General features: G+C 33.2%; 2 protein-coding genes across 2 annotated transcripts; both read right to left on the reverse strand.

Annotated features, from left to right (window-relative positions):
• Nucleotides 1-3,309: 3,309 nt before the first annotated feature.
• LOC134231107 (probable cytochrome P450 49a1) lies at nt 3,310-10,304 on the reverse strand. Its single transcript, XM_062713029.1, has 10 exons — nt 10,282-10,304; nt 9,925-10,124; nt 9,098-9,323; nt 6,984-7,162; nt 6,528-6,723; nt 6,235-6,397; nt 5,789-5,955; nt 5,306-5,387; nt 4,202-4,408; nt 3,310-3,428 (listed from the first exon to the last, which is right to left on the reverse strand). Exons 1-10 carry the CDS (start codon nt 10,302-10,304, stop codon nt 3,315-3,317), a joined length of 1,557 nt encoding a protein of 518 aa, XP_062569013.1. The 3' UTR covers nt 3,310-3,314.
• A 5,019-nt stretch (nt 10,305-15,323) lies between these two features.
• On the reverse strand, nt 15,324-22,851 carry LOC134231108 (low-density lipoprotein receptor-related protein 12-like; the record flags this gene model as incomplete). The annotated part of the gene is made up of 9 exons (XM_062713030.1): nt 15,324-18,038; nt 18,186-18,311; nt 18,656-18,769; nt 19,243-19,362; nt 19,717-20,067; nt 20,380-20,535; nt 21,714-21,854; nt 22,207-22,403; nt 22,715-22,851. Coding segments are annotated over 9 exons (2,295 nt in total), but the record flags the coding sequence as incomplete, so codon positions are not given.
• Between the last annotated feature and the right edge of the window lie 695 nt (nt 22,852-23,546).

Consider the following 23,546-nt stretch of genomic DNA (forward strand, 5'->3'; position numbering starts at 1 on the left):
ACTAGTGTGTACAATCAGAATTTAACAAAATAATACCGGTATTGCAACTGACCAATGACAAGGTAAGTTTACGAATTCCATTTTTATTGAAGAAGCAGTTGTCCTTTTCCGATCCCAAGTCTTCTGTTTCAAAATGTTCCGTGGAAAACTGTTAAACTTTTGACAATTTGATAGCTATCACTTCTTTCACCAGTAATCTTACTGGACAGAGCTTCTATACCAAAACTTTGGAAAATCTTAACTTTTTCAATCAATCTAGTTATAAATACAAACCAGCAGAGCTAACGAGACTTCTGTTTATATTTTTGAAATAAGTTTTTCATTGGTCATGCACAACTACTATTTTGAAAAATCTCATTTGAAAACTAGATGTATTGCGAGCACTGAGAGCCCGCCTTCCATCAATACTAAATAATTACAAGTAACAGCTTTTTAAAAAGCTTGCCTGACTAAATCAATCAATTTATCTGCATGAAGAGTGATTTAAGGAATCACTGTCTAGTTTTGAGGGTATGCCAGGGCATCGACAATAGTGGGAAACATGGGATAATTTGCATAACGGGCGAAGCCCGTTATGCTAAAATTATCCCATGTTTCCCACTATTGTTGATGTCCCTGGCATACTCTCAAAACTAGACAGTGATTCCTTATATTTCCATTTTTACTTGAAATAACCATCTTAAAATGTTTCCATTTCTAATTTTTTTCTCTGTTATAACTCTTTGAAAGTTAGGGTTAGTTTATTTCTTGATAATTCTGCCGGAATGTAAATTAGGCAGGTCGATAGGTCGGGAGCTAAGGAGGCCTAATACGCATGCAATTCTCGTGCGCATCTGTCTCTGTGTCTGACGCTAAGGAAGCCATATATGCATGTAAATCTCGTGCGGCTGCCTTTGTGTTTGACGTCGGTTGGCGAGGACTATTGAAATTGGTATGGAAGTCATCATGTGATTTAAATCTATTTATCTATATTTTTAAAGTCTAAATCTACAATTTTATTTCACAATGAAGTGGAAATATAAGGAATCACTGTCTAGTTTGGAGGGTATGTCAGGGCCATCAACAATAGTGGGAAACATGGGATAATTTAAGCATAACGCGCTTCGCCCGTTATGCAAATTATCCCATGTTTCCTACTATTGTTGATGCCCTGACATACCCTCCTAACTAGACAGTGATTCCTTAAATAAATCAAAATACCGTCTAATTGAGTAGATTTGAAATGCACAAGGCCCCATGACGTCAAATTTTACTATAAAAAAAATAGTCCCAAAAAACACGAAACAAATTTATTGATTATTTAGTTAACGTAGTCAAATATCAACATTTATAAAATAAACAACAAAAGAATTTTAAATTATGATCAAAGTAATCTTGTTAACTTTAATTATATATGTGACTAGATTTAGGTTGTCGGAAGCACGAACATATATAGGCACTATGTCACTTCTCCGCCGCCATATTGAATGCTATGTTGCAGTTGATGAAATGGGAGTTGATCAGCATGGTCAGATTTGTATGGATGTTAAAAATAACAGAAGAAGTTGAGTTGCGTAAGAAGTTGGGTGGTACTGACTAAGGGACGATGTCTGTATCAGATGATGGAGTACGTGCAGATCCATGTGGCAATGTCAATTTCTCCACGTGGCTGTTTACCAGGAAGTGGAGTTCTCGGTCTCGCGAGGCCTCGGTGATAGTGGACAGCGTTGCGCTAGTGACTTGCTTTCGAGCCGAAGATAATTCATTATTTATTTTGTTTGTTAAAAAGATATATCATATCAAATTACTTAGTAAACAATTAAACAAAACATCTATTTTTTCTTTAGCATATTTATACGCCAGTGATATACATGCAGGTTGACACCTGACCTTTCAGTAATAGAGAAATATACATACCACAGGGTATTACCATGAAATTAACAAGATTCACTTTTGTAGTGTTTATCATAGAGAAAACAATTGGAAATGGAAATATAACCCTTTTGAGCAATACTTTGTGGGTTTAAAAAATATCCTAACTTTATATTTTGAGAACCTTATATAACTGAAATCTTGATTTTACTGAACTTGTAGAAGAATCATCTCTACACTGCATACTAAAGAACTTTGTAGTTGAAGGGGGGGGGTGGGGGGGGGGTCTGCAAGTGGAGTGATCTGCCCTTGGATCTAAATTGATTTCAAGCTACATTGTAACACCTATTATAAAATCTGTTATCAAATCACGCATTGTGAACATTTTAAAAGATGTATATAATTAAAAACACATTTTGTTGGAGTGTATTTTCTCCTCTGAAGTAAACAGTAGTAATGTGTGTTCATTATTTTTTTTCTTAAAAGGGAAGGGTGATGACACTATCATATAATACATGATATATTGAGTATGAAATAAGTAAATTCAATAGTTAGGCTTTGTAGAAAGAAATATCCAAGATTATTCACTACTTTTTTATTTATCGTATGCATCTGAACAAAGACATATAATAGATCATGCTTCTGGAGACGATGGCTTGAACTGCGTTGTTTATTATTATTGGCCTCGTCCATTTATGGAATAAACCAACCGCGGGATCGGTAAACAAATTAGAAACATCATTTCTTTAGCGTTACATGTTCATATACCATGTACACTGATGTATACGATATGTTGTTTTAAAAAATTGTATAAAACTTGTAGATAGAATTTCTGGTTAAAAGGACAAACTTTATTTAATTCCATGGAAGTTAGCACACCCATTCATACAATAGAACAATCCAAGGAACAGGCGCTAAGATAGCTTACTAGTGACATTTGGCGCGGAAAGAGCGATTCACCCCTTTCGTAGAATATAAATGGACTGATCCAGTAGTATAGAAATGCAGAAAAAAGGATACACGGACATGTTGAAACGGCAAATCATATGGAATAATCTGTTCCATGCAAAAAGATTAAAGGAAGTAAACACTGCAGTATTTCGCATCAGTAATATCTTTCTTTTTTCTGAAGACTGTTTCTTTTAAAATGCAGGTAAAGAATTCCAATGTAAATCAGCTTGCACAAAATCTAGCTCTTTAGATATGGTCGCATATTTTCGGATCTTGGAAATATCAATCCTTATACTGTCTGACGCCGTGACGTCAGGCAATAAAATTCTCATGATAAAATAGATTAATGATGACACATGTATCAGTTTATCTCACGTTTAATTAGTTAACGTATATCTAATAAGTATACAGCTTGATATATTATAATTCTACTGTCAAAGGAACACTTTAAAATGTTATGCTTAATATGAAAATGTACAAAAATTTTCAGCGTAATTGCATTGAATTATTGGTTATCTATTTTCAACGATAAAAGATACTGGAGTGACAGGTGTTCGAAATGTTTTGTCCTTGTAGATTATTTTACTGCATTCCTTTGGTAATATCAGGCGGAAATTGCGCAACAGCTAAAACATAAAGGTTTTACATTATTACTAATTTAAGCTAGTATTCTAGAGAAAATTCCTTATTTGTTATCACATTTTTCTCTGCTTCAGTTATCATTTTACTAATTTAGTGAGTGTTTTCACCATGAAAGTCAAATTCATGTACATTTTTATTGATCGGAGAGAAAATACCATCCAACATTAATTTAAAATAACTTGTCATTGCGTTGACCCTAAGATCCATGCAGAAAATACCTGTGAAAAATCAGTGTTACGTGCTATGTATACCCGTAATATAAAATATTCGGGGTTTCTTTGGTAAAATCATATAACAAGGACGGTTTTATCACTGTCTTTCAATCAATTAAATACCATAAAAAGTATGTTGCAACAGAAATGTTCGATGATAAATTTAATTTCAATCATTAAATTTTCATTCCTTTATAAGTTATCAAAATTTATTTCGAACATAATTATGTTCCGTTATTGCAGTATTGATCACAGGCAGGATAAGAATCGTATTCGAACCCATGGACTGAATTTGCTCCATTAAGAATCGGTTAAAGATCAGGGAGTATTATTCAACCAGACCTAATACATTGGCCAAGACATCGATATGCCGAATACTCGTATGTTGAAATTATACTTGAAGATGGGACAGAAATTATAATTAATGTTATTGATTTTTTTTTCTGACAAATTTAGCAGTCGTTTTTAAAGTTATATCTTAAGCGTATTTCTGGTTGTGTTACACAGAATATTTGATAAAAAGAGAGATGTAATAATAAAATTACTTTTGCAGTGCAGATATAAATCTCAGTCTCGGCAAAAGTCTGTCCAATACACTTCCGTGGTCCGTAACCAAATGGAATATGAGCAAATGAATGTGTTGGAGAATATCCGTCACTATTGCGTAACCATCTTTCCGGAATGAAAGCTTCAGGCTTATCAAAGTATTGCCTATCCTGACAGGTGATTCCAGAGCAAAACACAATGTTAGTCTGGAAGAAATGGAGAGCGGAGTTTTGCATATTTGAAAACCCAAATTGCTTTACAAATATTTTATATCAATTTAATAATGCCGAAAACTTTTCCTTAAATCTTCTTCCGTTTGCATGTTGTACTGCTTCCCACTTCATTCTCACAACGGAGTGAAAATGTTAAAGCAAAATAATTGATATTTGAAAACTTTTTCAAACGATTTGAAAACGCTCATAATCCGTATCAAGAGGATATGCAAATAAGAAGCGGTATCATAATTAGAGTCCCAAGTGAAGTAATAAATCACAGGTATTATACATTTATAATAGTGAGATCACTAATTTTCGTGGGGGTTTAATTTTCGTGGTTTTCAAGGTATTCATGAAGAGTCCCACGAATTTATGTCCACCACAAAATTTTTCAGATATATTACTACTGAACAATTCTTCAACCAAGAAATCAGATCCCCATACACCAATATATTTTCCTCAAACCATGAAAATTTGACCCCTCGAAAGTATGTGATATTACAGTATAATGAGTATATACGTTTGCGAATTTTTTCTGCTAGTAGTCTGCTAGACTCAATTTGATACAAGGGGTATTTCGATAATGTTAGCCTTTTTTTTCCGGAAATTAAATAAAATGATTTTCTGTTATGATAGTCAGCAAGCGTTCATAATTTTTGATGATGCAATGTAGCCACTGGGAAACTTTTATATAAGAAAAAAATTATTATAATATGCTATCATATTTATTTGGTATCATACTCTCGGTTAAATTAAATTAAAAGAGATATGTCTATACATAAAATAAAATTTGTACCCTAAACATTTTATCAAATAAAAGTCAATGTTCAAAAATACATGTATGTATTTGGTCAATTTATATGTATGTGGTAATTCAGGAAAACTTACGAAAGCAGGTATTCGGAAGCCTTTTATTGTAATATCCTTATCCAAGTTTCTCGCTGTACCAACCGGAACAGGAAATACCAGTCTACAAAAAAAAAAGAGTTTCAATGTTTAACGTGAATAGAGCTCGCGTTTTGGATAATAAACAGACACTATCTTCAGGGATATTATTAGTTTCCCCCGCTTTTGCAAATGCTCGGGGAGGGATGTTTTAAATTTCCTTCGGCAGCCTGTCCGTTGTAAGAACTTTCACGTTGGTTCAAACTTTTGAATTAGTATTTTATATTTTAATCATAATTTAACCCGTGCATTATCCCTGAAAAGAATTGAATATGATTTTTGTACCTTATCATTTGTCTTACTTTTGTAATTGATTCCTTTATTAAAAATCTCAAAGTAAAAAATATTACTAAAAACGAATAACTTATTGGTTACAATTTATGATGTATAAATCTTGAATACTTTGCATCTTTGAAGTAATTTTACCTGAGCGACTCTTTTAAGCATGCTTTAAGGTAATTCAGTTGGCAAAGAACGGTTCCATCGATAGGACCTGCCTTTGAAACATGTCTTTCCAGCTCTTCAAACAGTTTGTCTTGCTTCTCTGGGTTGTTTGCCAAATTGTAAAGCAAAATTGTCATGTTTGCTGCTGTCTGAAATGAAATATGAAGATAACGAACAAAAATCAAGTTCAGAAGTCAGAGACAACAATAAAGAATTGGGAGCAGAGCGAACATGGTCCTCTACAAACATCAGAGGTAGGATCAGGTGTCATTGAGGAGTAGGCAACCCCTCTCGACTGGTCACAACCGCCGTGTGCTTCTTGTAATGATCAGAAAATAACGAAAAAGTCAGTAGACGTAAAGTCTAATAAATTGTTTAAAACGTATTGTAAAATACAAATTGTATTTAATATATAAACGACTGCTTGCCGAATCAATACCACCAACAAAAACATCCATCAACGTTTTGGTAATATCCTCAGTCGTCATATTTGGATCGGGTAACAAGTCGCTAAGAAGACTTGGATCAATTTCTTCTGTATTCTCAGACTGAATACGTTCCTTGTGCTCTGTTATGTATTTCTGTGTCTGTCTAATTAGAAGAACAAAAACTGATACTGGAACTAAAATGTCTATATTTTAAAGTAACCGAAGAAGTATTATGTCATAAGATAATTCTCGTAATAAGTAATTATTTTCTTTGGGTAATCAATTCGTATTACCTTTTAAGATAGTTTGCAGAATTCGCATACTTCCGATAAAACGGCGTTTTGAACAGTTTATACCATGGCATTATGTAAAACTGGTTCCCAAAACAGTCCAGAAACATTTCTACGTGCTGCATTGTTTCTGTCTTGATCGTTTGATCTGGTGATGAAATACATCCGAGACGCACTCCAAAACACATTTTCCCAACTCCTTTAATAATTGAAAATATGCTGAAATTATATATTTTCTTCTTACCAATTATTATTAAATAAATTTGGATTTTGTGTGTGTTTTCAACATAAGTATCAAGATCAGAGCACAGCATGTTTTCAATGTTTGAGGTTTAAGCTTTTTCAGTCATATAAGTCCTAGTGATCTAGGGACAAGATTTTTCGAATAAAATGGTGCATATTATGTCATTTATTCATTTTTAATTCAGGCCAAACTCCTGTCAAATAAGTTAACTCTACCTTCTGTTGAGAATTCCATTAAATGATGTATCACGTTATCAATACGATCTTTGTGACGGAATTTATCGACAAAATCATCGGCTATTGCACTTATGGCGGGTAAATATTTATGGACGGATTTCCGTCTCAAAATAGCTCTCTGTGCAGTTTTCCTCAGAGCCAACCACTCTTCGTTATTTCTAAGAAACAAATTAAATTGATCACCAGAACAAACAAAAAAGAAACAAAGAGCGAGAAAAAAACAATAAATACAGCTATCAAACAAAACTTAAAACGTAATGGAGGGGTATTATCAATAAAAATAAAAGTTTTGATTGTAAGTAGTTTATTGTTGAACAAGATGTGATTGTGAAAAACTATTCGCCTGGCGGCAACTAAGTTCCAAAAAAGCTATTTTTAGCATATAGGCCAAGGTCACAAGGTCATTGACCTTGGAATAATTTGATAGAACTTGATTAGTGGAGTATGCATACCAAATATGAAGTTTCAATCTTTCATGGATCAAAAGTTATGGTTAAGGTAAAAAATATCTAGTTTGAGCATAAAAGTCACAGTCAAGGTCTCAAGGTCATTGACCTTGGTGTCATTTGAAAGAACTTAATTAGTGGAGTATGCATACCAATTATGAAGTCTTTATCTCCTATGGTTCAAAAGTTACAGCGAAAGATCAATTAAGCAATTTTCAGCATAAAAGTCACAGTCAAGGTCCCAAGGTCATTAGTTAATTAATTAGTAGCACATGCATACAAAATATGAAGTCTCTATCTTTCATGGTTCAAAAGTTACGGCGAAGGGTAAAGTTTGCCTAAGAAAACTATTTTTAGCATCGCAGTCAAGGTCACAAGGTCATTGACCTTGGTGTCATTTGAAAGAGCTTAATTAATGAAGTAAGCATACCAAATATGAAGTCTCTATCTTCCATGGTTCAAAAGTTATGGTGAATGTTAAAGTTCGAGACAAACAAACAAACAAACAGACAGACAGACAGGACAAAAACTATATACGCCCCGGATCTATCGATCCAGGCGCATAAAAAGCAACACTCTTTGTGACAAAAAAATTATAAATACATGGCAAAAAATATCAATATTAGTTTGTAGTACTAAACAATGGTGGCATATTTCTGCCCCCTGTTGAGGAATTGCATTTTTATGCGCCGTTATCGATAGATCCGGGACGTATATTGTTTTTATCTTGTCTGTCTGTTTGTTTGTTTGTCTGCAAACTTAAACCTTCGCCATAACTTTTGAACCATGAAAGATAGAGACTTAATACTTAGTTTGCATACTCCACTAATGAAGCTCTTCCAAATGACACCAATGTCAACTAGAGGTACTGTGAGCGATGAGCTCACTAAATGATACCCCCCGCCTCACATATGGTTATAACTGGTGAAAAAGTCCATGTTTTCCTGTGGCCGGGAAACCCAAAATATGTGTCGGATCAAAAAGTAAAATAGGAGGTGCACAATGGCAATATGTAATAAAGATTCTGTGAAAGTTGCATCAGATTTCATTCAGTGGTATGAGAGGAGTTGCGGATAAGAGATGGATACCCCAAAGCGTAACAGACGGACGGACGGACAGACGGACGGAATTAACGATTACTATATACCCTCCCGCTTTTCAAGCGGGGGTATAATGACCTTTTGACCTTGACTGTGACCTATATGCAAAAAGTAGTTTTTTCTGCAAACTTTTATCTTCACCATAATTTTTTGAACCATGAAAGATATAAACTTCATATTTGGTACGCATACTTCACGAATCAAGTTCTTTCAAATGACATCAAGGTCGATGATTTGATGACCTTGTCTGTGACCTGTAGGCTAAAAATAGTTTTTCGCACTTTTGGCATACCTTTTGAACCATAGACGATAGAGACTTCATATTTGGTGTACATACTCCACTAATCAAGTTCTTTCAAATGACACCAAGGTCTGTGACCTTTTGACCTTGACTGTCACCTATATGCTAAAAATAGCTTTTTCGAATTTTGTTGCCGCCGGGCGCATAGTGTTTCACAAACACATCTTGTTTAAAAAGATTTTAAAAATAGTTGAAAGAAGAACGGGACAAGAGCATCTATAACGATTGATATTAAAACTCTCTTACAATGCTGTCAGTCCAGGTTTTGTTCGAGTTCTTTGCGTGTACACTTTGGTTAGTGGCAATATTCCACGATACGGGTACTTTCTATCATTTCGGAACACCTTTTCAACGTCCCGAGGATCAGTAAGAAAAACGTACCAGTCATTTCCTAGTTTTTGTTTACAAACTGGTCCATATGTTTTTGTCCAACTTAAAACTCTTTGCTGCATATTGTCTTTGGCGTAATTTGCTGAAAAAATTCATGAATAAGATTATTTGAAATATAAACATGTATGAGAAAATAATATGATATTTTTCGAAATGAATGTAGACGAAGAAATGGAAATTATGAGTAAAGGTGGGTTTTTTTCTCTTTGTATCAAAACAGGCAAATTTAAAGAATAGTAGTTCCACGCTTTCGGTATCTTAGTAGATGGGATGCCACTATTTATGGTATCTTGTGTCAAATATGAATGCCCTATCACATTTCTGTCAAAATTTATCACTAAAGTTAAAAATTTTGTAAATTAGGTCAAACATTAAATTCAAAGTCAATGGGGTCAAAAATCATAGCATACTCGGAAACAACTTGATACAGGTAATGTACATTTTAAATATGAAAGCCCAATTCCTTCTTCATCAAAGGTTGTATATAAGGAAAGATCATAACATTTTTGAAAAGTAGGTCAAACTTCAAGGTCAAGGTCATACGGTAAAAATTCCATAGTATATTTAGAAAGGTCATAATTATTTGACACAAAATACCATAAAATAATGGCATCTCATCCACAAAGATACCGAAAGCGGGGTACCAAAATTCTTTGAATGTGCTTGCTCACCAAAAGACTTACTGAATGGTCTCATTTGCAAAATTAGCCCCAAATATGGCAGCTGGTATATACCAGAAGGGCCAGGGATTTCTTCGAATGGTCTGATACTGGTTTTTGATAGTAACTCTTCATTTTGTAAACCCTGAATTCCAGCAACAGTTGATTCAGAGTAAGTCGGTGTAGTCTTAAAAAGGTGATGATCAGTCAGTCGGAGCATGCATCTGTTTTCATAGAAATTCACATTTTATCATCAATTCTTTAGGAGAAAAAGCTTTTTGAGCACGTATATAGCTGCTCTTAATATGTTTCGAGTACTATATGCAGCAAGAATAGGAGCATGTACATATTTTTGCCTACAACATCTTGAAAGCACCTTACGAGGGCTTGGTGGTTGTGGCCATTATTTTACTAATATTGATCTCCTTTAGAAGAAGAGTTCCATGTAAAAATGTACAAAAATGATCGAATTTTAAAACCAACGTGTATGAAATTTTTTCTTTGCCAATTGTTAGTTGACAACATAAGACATCATATCTTAAAAATTAGTTATATCTGATGGTTAATTTGTTGAACACCCCCCCCCCCCACCCGACAGCCTCCTTAAGCTTTGTTGCATTTTGTCCGTGGAATTATAGCAAAATTGTGCTGTAATTTCTTTGCTTTATCAAATGAATTCCATCTACTGATACACTTGTAATTAATGAGAAAAAGGTTGTAACAGTAAATATACAATCATCATTTGCATTCATATGAAAATCATTATAAAATCATAAGAAAATTAATACATTTGAAGAACAAATTGTAACAACACAGATAATTAAATATAATCCTCTTTCTCGTGTTCGCAAGAGAATGTTAAGAATCAGTCTGAAAGTAAGGAAACTAGTACAAGAACTATTCATTTACTTGTCTTACTATTGTATATTATGCATTATACAAAGAATGCATATAAGGGTTGATTAAATCAGAAAATCATAGAAATAGATATAAAGAACAAAATGGAATGGTACAAATATCGGTATATTCAAAGAACGTAGATATCAATAATTATTAACCTACCTGCCCCTCAACTTCATCATTCCTCCGACGCAAATCTTTAATTTTCATTTGTGAATGCAATGTTACCTTGACCCGTTTTATTGAAATCCAGACTTATCTACATTGGTCCTTTTATAACTAATCAAGGCCTGTGTACACGATTTAGAATTGTTGATTAATTTATTTTCTCCAAAACAACTGTAGAAAAAAAAAGACAGAATTTAAATGAAATATTTGCACAAGTATGGAATATGCATTAAGCAAGACTTCTAGAAGAGTAAAATATAGACTCTAATTCTACATACTCTAAGAAGCACTTTGTCATACTAAAATATACAAAAATAAATGATTAGATATCTAGTATTTCCATTTAAAAAATCAAAATGGAGAAATAAATTTCTGCAATTTTTTTTTATTAGATTAAGGTAGACTAATCTTCAGGTTCTAAAAATCTGGTGTTCAATAAATGTGATCTTTCCAGACATTTGATGAAAAGTTTACGACTTTTATACTTATATTGTAATTTAGTTTCTTCTACTTAGTTCAAATATTTTATAATGCATGTATAAAGCGTTTCCTATCATTGTAAAATTCTATATATCACTTTTAATTTTATATGATGCTAAGGTATCTAAGGGTAGATTTAATATATTTCGTAAAAGCCAAGTTTGACTCAACACATTTTGTTTAAAAAAAACAGAAAATGTAAATTTACTATCAACGTTTTCGTTATAAGCATATTTTACTGTACTTGTCGGAGGGAAGAAGGTGGAAATGGTTATTGAATTTAAAACAGTTTTCTTGAAAGAGTTGCACATTTGGACACATTAAAAGGTCAGAAAAATACATGCATGTATCTTCAATGAAATCGCCTATGCTAAGATCGATGTCCTGCAATTTCAAAGAATTTATTTTCAGATCGGGGGGACACCTCTTCCTATACCGAAAGACGTAGGAATGCCCTGTTATGTGACAGGGTTTTAGAGGTGAAATACTAGAGCTAAACATCAAAAGTCAGGCGTAGGATGGGTTTAAGTGATCTCAGATAAGTAATATCGTTTGGGAGAGGCCTTGTTTCCAAATTAGTTTCCTCTAATTTTAGACAGATCGACCTTGGAAATTTATCGCTGAATGATAAAAGTACAATGTACAGTCACACTCAATTTGCTTGTCATGAATTAAACAGTAAATTAAATTACATTTATAATTTTTAATTGATTTTTGTGTTTCATGTAATTGCTATGCTGTTTGTTACTAAAATTATTTGCTGGTTTGTTCGTGAGGCCTCTTGGACTGAACCAACCGGTCAGTCTAATTCAACAAATCTTGCCACAAATCCTTGCAAAATGGAATAGTCGAATACATAAGAAAAAAAAATTAACTTTAGTGTCAAAGTAAATTTGAAAGCCCCTCCATTGCCAATATTATGTAAGATCTTTACACACCATACATTTATTGCCTGACGTCACGGCGTCAGGATGTATAAGGATTAATATTTGCATGATCCGAAGCTGTGCGATCATACTTAGAGAGCTAGATTTTGTGCAAGCTGATTTACATTGGAATTCTTTTAAAATTAACGTTAGTGTCAAGGTAAATTTGAAAGCCCTCCATTGCCAAAATTATGTAAGATCTTTACACACCATACCTTTATTGCCTGACGTCACGCCGTCAGGCTGTATAAGGATTAATATTTGCATGATCATACTTAGAGAGCTAGATTTTGTGCAAGCTGATTTACATTGGAATTCTTAACCTGCATTTTAAAAGAAACAGTTTTCAGAAAAAAAGAATATTACTGATGCAAAATACTACAGTGTTTACTTCATTTACTCCTTTGCATGGAACAGATTATTCAATGAGATTCATCGTTTCAACATGTCCGTGTATCCTTTTTTCTGCATTTCTACACTACTGGATTAGTCCATTTATATTCTACGAAAGGGGTGAATCGCTCTTTTCGCGCCAAATGTCACTAGATAGCAATCTTCGCGCCTTTTCCTTGGATCGTTCTATAGTATAAATGATTGTGCTAACTTCCGTATGGAATTGAATAAAGTGTGTCCTTTTAACCTCCTTCTAATGCTTCAGAAATTCTATCTACAAGTTATTCTTTTAAACAACAGATCGTATATATCAGTATATGGACATGAAACACTAAAGAAATGATTTTTCCAATTTGTTTCCCGATCCCGCGGTTGGTTTATTCCATATGTGGACTTAACAACGCAGTTCAACAAGGCATGGTCTCTAGATGCATGATCTAATACATGTCTCTGTTCAAATGCAAACAATAAATAAGAAACCAGTGCAAAATCTTGGATTTTTCTTTACATAAAGGCATAAATATTGAATTTACTTTTTTCATTCTCAATATATAATAGTGGCACTACCACCCCCCTCCCCTTCAAGAAAATAAAAACAACCCATAAATGAACACATTTTACTATACTGTTTACTTCAGTGGAGAAAATACACCGTCTGCAACAAAATGTGTATTTAATTCACAGGCACCTGGCCTTACTTATTTTTCTTTAAAAAAAATATACCTTTACTTTATAATAAACCAGGTCCCCATCGGTTTATTATAAGGTAAGGGTATTTTTTTATTAAAAGAAAATAAGTAACATCAGGTGCCTGTGTGTAGAGATGATTCCTTTACAAGTTAAATAAAGTTAAATATAATCAGGGATTTATTTCAACAAGGTTCTCAAAATATTAAGTAAGGACATATATTAAACCCACAGAAGTATTGCTCAAAAGGTTTATCACTCCTCATTCAGATAATGGTTGATTTAGTCAGGCAAGCTTTTTGAAAAGCTAATACTTGTATTTATCAAGACTTCATATACTTGTACCGTATAGTTTACTACAATCGAGTAATATTGTATTGTGCATTTTAATATGCCTACTGGATCTTGATGAAGATTTTTTTTTATTGAGCCCCCCCCCCCCCGATTTGCATCTTCTTCAGAATTATCTCCCCTCGAAATTAAACTTTAAATTTTCTCATTCCTAAATTAATGTGTCATATAAAAATATTTGATTGAAATGGGTCGAGAGCTTCTTCATAAGATATAGGAGGAAAGATTTACAGATCAATCATTTTAATTTACAACAGACATTTTTTTTTTGAAAAGTTCATATGAAACTACAGTATATAAGTATTCAACATGAAAAAGAGCCAGTATTCATTATCAACAGGAAATAAGTTGTTTCAATTTTCCATACCAACTCTTAAAATAAGTAAGTTAACTTAAAATGGTTTCCTTCCTTTTTGAAACATGTTTATCTAGATAGAAGAGGGAAAATGACAGATAAACAGAATTTGATACAGATATTTACTAAATGTAGACATTCTTAGGGAAGTACATACATGTACTGGGGAAGTGGTGCAATTAAAATAACATAACCACTGTACATGTATTTATGTCCTGAGCCATGCCCAGTCTCGTTTTACCACGAACTACTTTTTAACAACAAAGACTTCAATTTTCTGTCACATTGCTAGCTGCTTATAACCCATACTAATTCCCAAGTACTTGACATCTGATTTACTTTATTAAAAGTAGCTGTGCTATTCTCGCTCGATCGTTTTAAATCTGCATGTTTTATTGGATCTACCAGTAATCAGTCTGTTAATTAATAACCCCTCGCAATTAATAACCCTGTGTGTGTCCTTGTGCTAACCGAAAGTGACGTAATTTGCATCGGCCTCGATGAAGAATGCTTTCTTGATTGATGGAAATGCTCTTTGCAAGGAGATGCTCCGCTTTGCTGTGCTCTTGGTCAACTTTGTTTTCTTTGACACGAACGCAGAAAGTAGAAAAGCTGAAGACAATTGTATACTGTTTTATCTCAGAAGATTGAGATTTTAAAGACTTTTGTACATTTTCCCTGTTATACCAGTACTAGCTATGGGTTACAAGTTAACCCTGGCAAACGGTTAGTAATAGGCCAAACTGAAAAATATTCAATATTTTTTTTTCTTTAATGCAGAACAGAAAAGTTTTCTATGCAAAACACAACATGACACAAATGCAATGCATCATGTTCTTAATCTAAAACAAAACAAACTATGTAACTTTCCTATTCATCACTCAAATAGAAATGGAAGCAAAGGAGTTTAAAAATATCTTATGTAAATCTGTATAAAATGCTTAAAATATATTATAATTAAAATATTGTATATTTCTGCAGCTGATAACGAAGCAAAGCAATAAACACTTTTCACATGTACCTGATAAGTGGATAATAATTTTTAACTTCTAATATATTTTTAATTTGGAATCAATGAGTCCATTATTAAACATACTTCTAGCATGTTATGAAATTAAACACACAATATGAAACACACTCACACCAAAAATAAGGTACATGGATATAAATTGCAGTAGCTTTAATTATAACTTTCTTTTACTTCAGATCTATTATCAATGAATTCTAAGCTCTGTTTACCAAGTTATACATGTTAAAAAAAACAAAGAGCAGATTAGAATCCTTGGCTAGCAAAGATGATGATGTATGTGCATTAATATCAATTAGGGCTTTAAATAAATTAATCTAAAGGCTCAACATATTTTTAGCTTTACATTTTTAGAAGCAACATTTATTTGTTACACATGTACATAGTGAGTTTTGCAGACAAAAATTTGCTTATAAATAAGTTACCAAATTCGGATTACTTTTGCAATAAGAGAGCAATTTATTACATGATTGTAGCAAGTTGACAAGTAATAATAAAATCTCTGCTTGCAAAACTCAGTAGATAATTTAGGCCTAAAAGCATAAAACTTGAATCTAAATTTTTGGCTGTTAAATTTGAATTGATAATAAACACAAAGCAAACTGTCCAACAAGTGCAATACTGAATTCTCAAAAAAGTTGTCAAATGTTGTACATTTTCTTTCAAGAAATTTATACATTGTTTTATCATATTCAAAATCTCATTTATGCAGTATACAAGTGCTGAAAAATATGTCAATATTCTTGCACCAAATATCTGTTTTACTGTTTAAAATCAAGGAAACATAAAAAAGAAACCCACACAATTACATATCACATAATTTCATCTTCTAAAACTGCAATTCAAGCATAACAGGTTTTTTTTTAATTTCCATAGGAATAACAATTTTATTCCAAAATTTTGGAATGAATAGATTTGTTCCAAATACTGGAACCTGTAATTTTGGTAATTAATAGTTTCACAAGCACATAAGCCATTTAAAATCTATTTTTGATTGATATGCATTTCTTCCAAAACTTTAACACTTTATACCTTTAATTAAAAGCTGTTTACATATACATGTATATCTATTAGATAAAACATTAACATGTAAAATGCCAGTCAATAACCTCACAATAACATGAAATGCTTAAAAATAATGCATCATCTCTATTTTTTTTTATGAAATGAACAGCAATTTTATTGACTGTTTTAAATAATTCTTTCAGACTTTCTGCCATGTCTAATGAATTTTAACTTTAATTATGTATTTATCAAATGATTCCACAAAAATGAAAATTTCAATCTCTTAATATAAAAAATGTTTTTTTTTTAAATTAAATGAATGCATTTAATCAAATAATCTTTAATTGTATTAATTTATACTAAAAACATGTACAATGTATTGTATAAGAGAATGATTTAATGCAGTAACTGACAACAACCTTTCTGATTTATGTATTCCTTGCACACTTAAAATTTGAAAAATTACTGTTAACAAAACAAATAACTTTTTATACATTAAAAAATGTAAAAAAAAAAAAAAAAAAAAAAAAAATTGATTTTAAATAGAATAAGACTCTTAAATACTGTAAACCAAGTTTTATTTGTGTGCCACAAAAATTTACAAGTTTCGTGAATTACTTTAACTCCTTACTGTCATCTCCGCGAACCATTTATTTTGCTTGGTATTTGTAAAGAATGTTTCTTCAGTCGAAAAATAATTGATTTCAAACTGACAAATTGTGAATAAAAGATGACACAAACAATAGCTGGTTTACAGTACATTATTACACATGTAAGTGCAATCTATTACAAAAAAAGACAACCATATTATAACATAATATGTAATAGTCAACAACTTTTCACTTTTAATTTGATAGATCAAGCGCTAACTACGGTAGACAATCTGATATGCATTAAACAGATTCAGAATGAGTGAAATCCCCCCAAGGATTTTCAGATCCAGTGGAATCCAATGAGCCTGCTGAATTCCGTCTGCCTCTATCCACACTTCCCTGGTTTTGACCGTTTTCTGGAATAAATAAAGCACAAGTGGAATTGGAGGGAGGGTTTTCTAGGGGAGTAAGAGCACTGCTTATGTCCCTTGGTTTATTTTTATCCTCCTCTTGAGGAGGTTCGACACTATCACAGGATGCTATGGTGGTGTTGTCTAGACTACTGATGTCGGGACCAGTAGTGGGACTGTTTATTGGAATACTTGATGAACTTTGACCTTCTTCTACCTCCTTTCCAGGAGAGCTCCTTCTATGGAATTGGGCTGATATCCCACTGTCCTCTGAAAAATGAACTCTGACTGAGTCAGCAGTGGGTGATCCCAGTTCACTTTCTGAATCTGAGGAACTGTCACTAGGAATGAGAGCAGTTCTGGAGGAATGCCTTCCAATGTTAGAATGTGTACTATTCACTGTTTCCTCAGCTATAGTACTCACAGTGTCAGATGTATTAGCACCTATGTTCTCTTCATTTACATTTTGTGTAAGATCGTTACTTGTTTCTGTGTTGTGATTAGGAAGATTTTGATTGCGTCCATTTCTCCTCCTCTGTCGCCTTGACCTTCGATCAGATGACCTTGACCCTTGACCCTCTGACTGATTAATCCTTTCCATGTATTCTCTTCTAGCCTCCTCATAAGGTCGTGAGGTCAACATGGCCTCATGGTATGGTGGAGGAGCCCTTCTCCTCATGAATTCTGCGTAAACTCGAGACAGCGGAGTTTCATGTCTAGGACCATGAAGTTGTTGCTGTCTTAAATTATACAACTTACAGGTGCAACCTAGTGCAACCACCAAGAGCAACCCACAGATCAGAGATCCAGAGACAGCTGCAATGATGATTAAATTGGTTGTCTCTGAGAAAAAAAAACAATACATGTGTATTTATTTGATGTTTAAATTGAGCTGAAACCATGTTAAAAGATAATGAAAGGAAGAAGGAAAGGACAAAGTATCTAGAATGATAATTTTTTTTTTTGTAATTAAGGATAATTTATACTTACTGCTGCAGTTCATTTCATCACTTTGATCTCCACAGTCATCCGTTTTATCACAGACCCAGGCCTCATAAATACAGTTCTTGTTTTGACATAGGAAGGTTCCATTATGTGTACCACACTGTTGTGGAGCTGTAAGTATGAATAATTTCATCTTTTAAAACCTTTGTGCTTATCTTGACAGGAATCAAAATAAACTGCTTCGGATTTTACTAAAAATCAATTTATAACTTGTTAATTTATATGGTCTACATAAAATTGATATCAGAATTCAATAGTATACAACTATTTCAAGCAAAAATAACTTCTTGATATAGAAAAATACTAGAATAATGGTGTGCCTCTATGTAGGACCACATCAGACAAAAGGACATATACACTGGAAGAATTCCTCCCTCATCTGTTTGTAGATGTATGTAGTTTTGTGCATAATTTGCACAGGCTCTAACATTTAGCATTGTAAATCATCCACTTACAGCAATTCTTTTCGTCCATTTTGTTGGTACAGAACCCCACTCCATTACAGCGATGACTTTTTGGATAACACTGAGAACTGCCAGAACCACAGCTATACAGCACGTTACAGTTTCCTGTGGTGGGAAAGTCTCAAAATTTAAAATATTATTTTTGTGAAGAGCATTTCTGCAAACGTACATTAACATTACATTGAACGTAAAGTAGTTGTTCCAAAAAATCTACTCTCTAATATTCATGTTTACAATTCAGTGAAAATAACTTGGACAAATATATAGCATGATCTAAGTGATTCAACACACAATGCCCTATCCATACTTAAATTCATGGAAAGGGGTAGTGAAAAGTCCTGAGAGGGGTAAATGACATAAAAATTTTACAATCGATCCAACAAACAGCAGATAAGTAAATGTCCAATACTTTTCAATCAAAGGAGATCACCATAGCATTCAGCTCAGGTGGGCCAAAAACAAAACACTAGATGACATACAGTCAAATGGACACATACATGTAGTGACTAATTCCTATATAATAATTTATTGAAACGATTGAACAAAAAATTGATGCATAGGTAAAAATTATGCCTCACCACAGTGAAGTTCATCACCACCCATTTCCTTGCAGTCCCAAATGCCATTGCACTTCTCATCTTTATCAAAGCAGTCATCTTCCCCATGGCCACATGGACTTTGATTTTTAAGGCAAAAACCTATTAATAAAAAAAATGAGATGTACAAAGGGATTACCGGTAAAACTGTGTACTAAAAACATGTTACTACAACACAGATGTACCTATCAAAGTATTGAATTTCCAAAATACTGTATACAGGCTTATTTCGCCCTGTGTTATTTTCGCCCTTTTACACTTGCAAACAATTTTGTCCTGTTTTAAATTCACCCAGTCATAGTTTTGTTTAAGAAATTATACTGTATTCTTTGAATTCACTCAGTTTTAAATTTGCCCAACTGAGGGTAGGGCAAAATGGATGATAGTAAAATAGGGACAAAAATGTCCCTGTATACACTATGTACTATGGAAGTAGGTCTCTCCATCTTTTCTCACCTTTTATCTGATAAGAAAAATTAAAGCCTTTCTCAGAAAAGCTGTTATCTGAATGGAATACAATGGTCATCCAGTTAGAGGTAGATTCTAATTTGGGAGGTGGGACTAGACCTCCATAAAATGTGCCCAGAACTCGGTCATTCTCCTCATCCTTCCCATCATACACCATGACGTAATCCGTATTCTCATTAGCCTGGACCGCAAACTCAATGAGTCGCAGCTGAATCCGATCAGTGGGGTTCTGCATGTGAATCGTCCATTTACAGTCCATGTGAGGGGGGTAGTCTCTAGGGTAGAGGGGGGAGGTGATGTATCCAACCTCACTGTGAATGTGTTTATTACAGTTTATACCTGTAAATTAGGAAAATCATTACTTAGATGATTTCAATAATTAGAGTAAACATTAGAAAAATAATTGATTTTGAATGAGCTCTGCCTATAGCACTAAACATGAACTAGTAAACAGTGATAAGAATTTTAAATTGACAAAAGAAGCATAGCACCTATATTTCTTTTCATGCTTATAAAAAGCGACAATTAAACTGCTGCAATTCATTTAGATTTTATGCTGGAAATATACTATTTGTTATCATGGTACATGAAGAATTCTTGACTGAACAGTAATTATACTGTTAGTATAAACAATACTTTAGGAAAGCTTACTGCAGTTCTTTTCATCTATCCCTCCATAACAGTCAGAAATGCCATCACACTTCTTAGCTCTTGGTAGACAAATGAAAGCTTCACTTAGATTGGAATAACATGGAAAAAATTCTTCTCTACAAACAATGGATGGTGTTGCTGTAGGCATTGCAGTGGCTGAAAATTAAACAAGCTAAAGAGAACATAAGGAAACTGAATTTGTAGAATTATTAAATGTATACATGTATACTGAAGGAAATAAAATACATGTATGTCAATATGCATATAAAGATTTGATTGCTTATTCTTTATTATGTGTACAAGATTTTTTTATATGAAATATTTATCACACTGTAATGATGATTTTATAACCTCATAAATTTTTCATTTCACATGCTGAATACTATCATTTAGTAAAAAAAAAAGTATTTAATAAAAAAAAAAATAAAGGTTCGACCGAGATTCGATCCCGCGACCTCTCACATTTGAAGCGAGAGACATAACCAATAGACCACGGAGTCTCTTTACACGGAGTGAAGTATATGCAGAACTGAAGTCACATACATGTATATATTCATGTTTTCATGTTCGGTATTCTCAAAATTTTACACAATCCATGGTGTTTGATTTATTTAGCCTTTATTAAACAGTTATAATAGATGTAATAAGAACATAAAGTCCGCCGAGAACCTGTTTTATACGCAATAACTCTCCTCATGCCCCTGCGCTAAAAATAGTGACATGTAATACTATAAATACTAGTAAAACAAACGGGGCGGGGCACTTTGAGAGGGGCGAGAGACGTCCTAGGGAGTTTTGGTATAAAATTACATTGTATAAGCTCAAAATCTTCTTGAAATATCGCCCGGAAATGATAGTGTTACACACAGACAGAATGTATAAATTTACGACCTTGAACTTTGACCTTTTGACCTCAAAATCAATAGGGGTCTTCTTTAGGCCACAGGGAGTTGTTATGTAAAATTTCATTGCGATAGCTCAAATGGTTCTAGAGATATCGTGTGGAAACGAAAGTGTTTTAACAGACAGAATTTGCTTATTTATGACCTTGACCTTTGACCTTTTGACCTCAAAATCAATAGGGGTCTTCTTTAGTCCATAGGGAGTTGCTATGCTAAATTTCATTGCAAAAGCTCAAAGGGTTCTCGAGATATCGTGTGGAAACGAAAGCGTTACAGACAGACAGAAAGACGGACGGACGGACGGACGGACAAACCCAAATTAATATCCCCCACTTTTCAAGCGGGGGACAAAAAGAAACATAAGGAAACTTTGTATTCATATGCATACATCCCATTTCTCATCTAGGAAATACCTCTAACTTCCCAGCTTACCTGAGTGACATATTGCATCATTTTCATCACTTCCGTCACCACATTCATCCAGTCCATTACACAACCACTTATTCAGTGGTATACACTTTCCATTCTTACAATGGAACTGATCATCCTTACAGAATTTTGCTTGAGCAGGACCTATTGAACAAAAGAGTTTTAGCATAAGCATAAAACTTTCAATTAGCATGATACTTTAAACAGTATCATCAAATTAAAGCACCTTATTATTTACATGTATTTACATTGCAACATATCAATCAATATAATATATTAAGCCTTCAACTATTTTTTTAAAACTCGGCAGTTTACCTTGAAACTGTTGGTCTTTCATGACATGACTGAGAAATTACACCAATCACATTACAATGAATTTATGCTGAACCTGCATGTATTTATGCTGTGACAGACTTACCTTGCTAAAATAGTTTTAAGGAAAACCAATTGCAAATTTTGAAATGTTTAAAAAAGTTTTACATGTACAAGTACGTACCCCTTATATAGTTAATTTGGAATCCTTTTCCAGACACAATACCATCACTGTTAAACTTTAGCCACACATGAGAAATGTTTGAAATGTACACTAATTGTTTGTTTCTTCCACAGTACTGTTTAAGTGGCTCCGGTCCGATGGTCAACGAGTCCCTATTACATCTCGAATCATCTCCCACCTCTATGTCTAAGTAGATGCTGTCACAAGTAAAAAATCAAAAACTAATCAACAATGGCTCAAACCTTCATATTCCTCTCTTGTCATAAATAAAAATCATACTAATTACTTTTGAAATTAATACATATTAAAATAAGCACTCTCAGAATCTTTATTATTTTTAACACAATCGTTATCTTTGCTAACAAAGATGAGGGTCCTCTCCTCTTTTCGGAGCAAAAATAAACAAATCATCACCCATGGCTGGTGAAGTTATTTCATAGTGTAAACACCATTTTAAATACTTGATATTTCAGTCAGCAAATTTGACTCCATCTTATAATAAACTTACCTTAAGGTAATGATCTCCCCTTTTCTAGCAGTGATGTACCATTGTGCACACCAGTTAGCTGGATAGCCAACAGGGAAGTTCTTGGATGTAATACTCTCTGTTTCTTCTTTGTATTCATCATGAAAACATTCTGTTAAATTATACACAATGATCACAAATTAAATATTTTTAATAAAACAAAATGAAACATGTCAATGTGTGTCTCAACACTTTGCTCTAGTCTTCTTTTTTGAAGATTATAACCATACTTGTTTTACTACTTCTATATCATGAATACATGTAATACATTATCACTTGGTAATTTTTTTTTCCTGTCTGAAAAAGTAAACATCGTACATGTAAACAGGACACATTGTATTAAGAAAACTCAAACTGTTGATCTACATAAACGGTGCACTATTGAATTTAATCCTGCTCTGTAGTGTATCATGAATATTCTTTCTTATTTAATAAAAACACTACTTAAAAAAACATAGCAAAAATGTGATATATATATTCAGGTATTTTGATAAATGAATGCACACCTGTATTTTATACAATGGGTATCATAAATGGGCTATACCTTTTAAAAACATTATAAGGTTTAATAAATTATGCATGAGTGTCTATAAGGACAGACTTGTAATGCTTTACTGTATGTGTATACATAAGTCAATAAAAGAAATGAGTACATTTAGAATAGAAAGGAATCTTCTTCCTTATTGCACACAATAAAAAAGGAAATGTGATTACTCAGGTTTGCTTCTTCCTTTTTAAAATCATATGCGTTTTGAGATTAAAATTGTATACATTGTCCATGTACCTCCTTGAAATGAAAAGCCACAAGGTCAAC

This window comes from Saccostrea cucullata, unplaced genomic scaffold (assembly GCF_032062105.1).
Source record: "Saccostrea cucullata isolate Sc308-1 unplaced genomic scaffold, CSIRO_AGI_Scuc_v1 ctg2979, whole genome shotgun sequence".
In the NCBI taxonomy this organism is placed as follows: Eukaryota; Metazoa; Mollusca; class Bivalvia; order Ostreida; family Ostreidae; genus Saccostrea; species Saccostrea cuccullata.

Coding starts and splice junctions, on each gene's coding strand:
- LOC134231107 (XM_062713029.1), bottom strand. CDS start 10,304: ATGGCCACAACCACCAAGCCCTC. Junction 10,125..10,281: donor GCCACAACCACCAAGCCCTC/GTAAGGTGCTTT, acceptor CTATGAAAACAG/ATGCATGCTCCGACTGACTG. Junction 5,388..5,788: donor TGCTTAAAAGAGTCGCTCAG/GTAAAATTACTT, acceptor TTTTTTTTGTAG/ACTGGTATTTCCTGTTCCGG.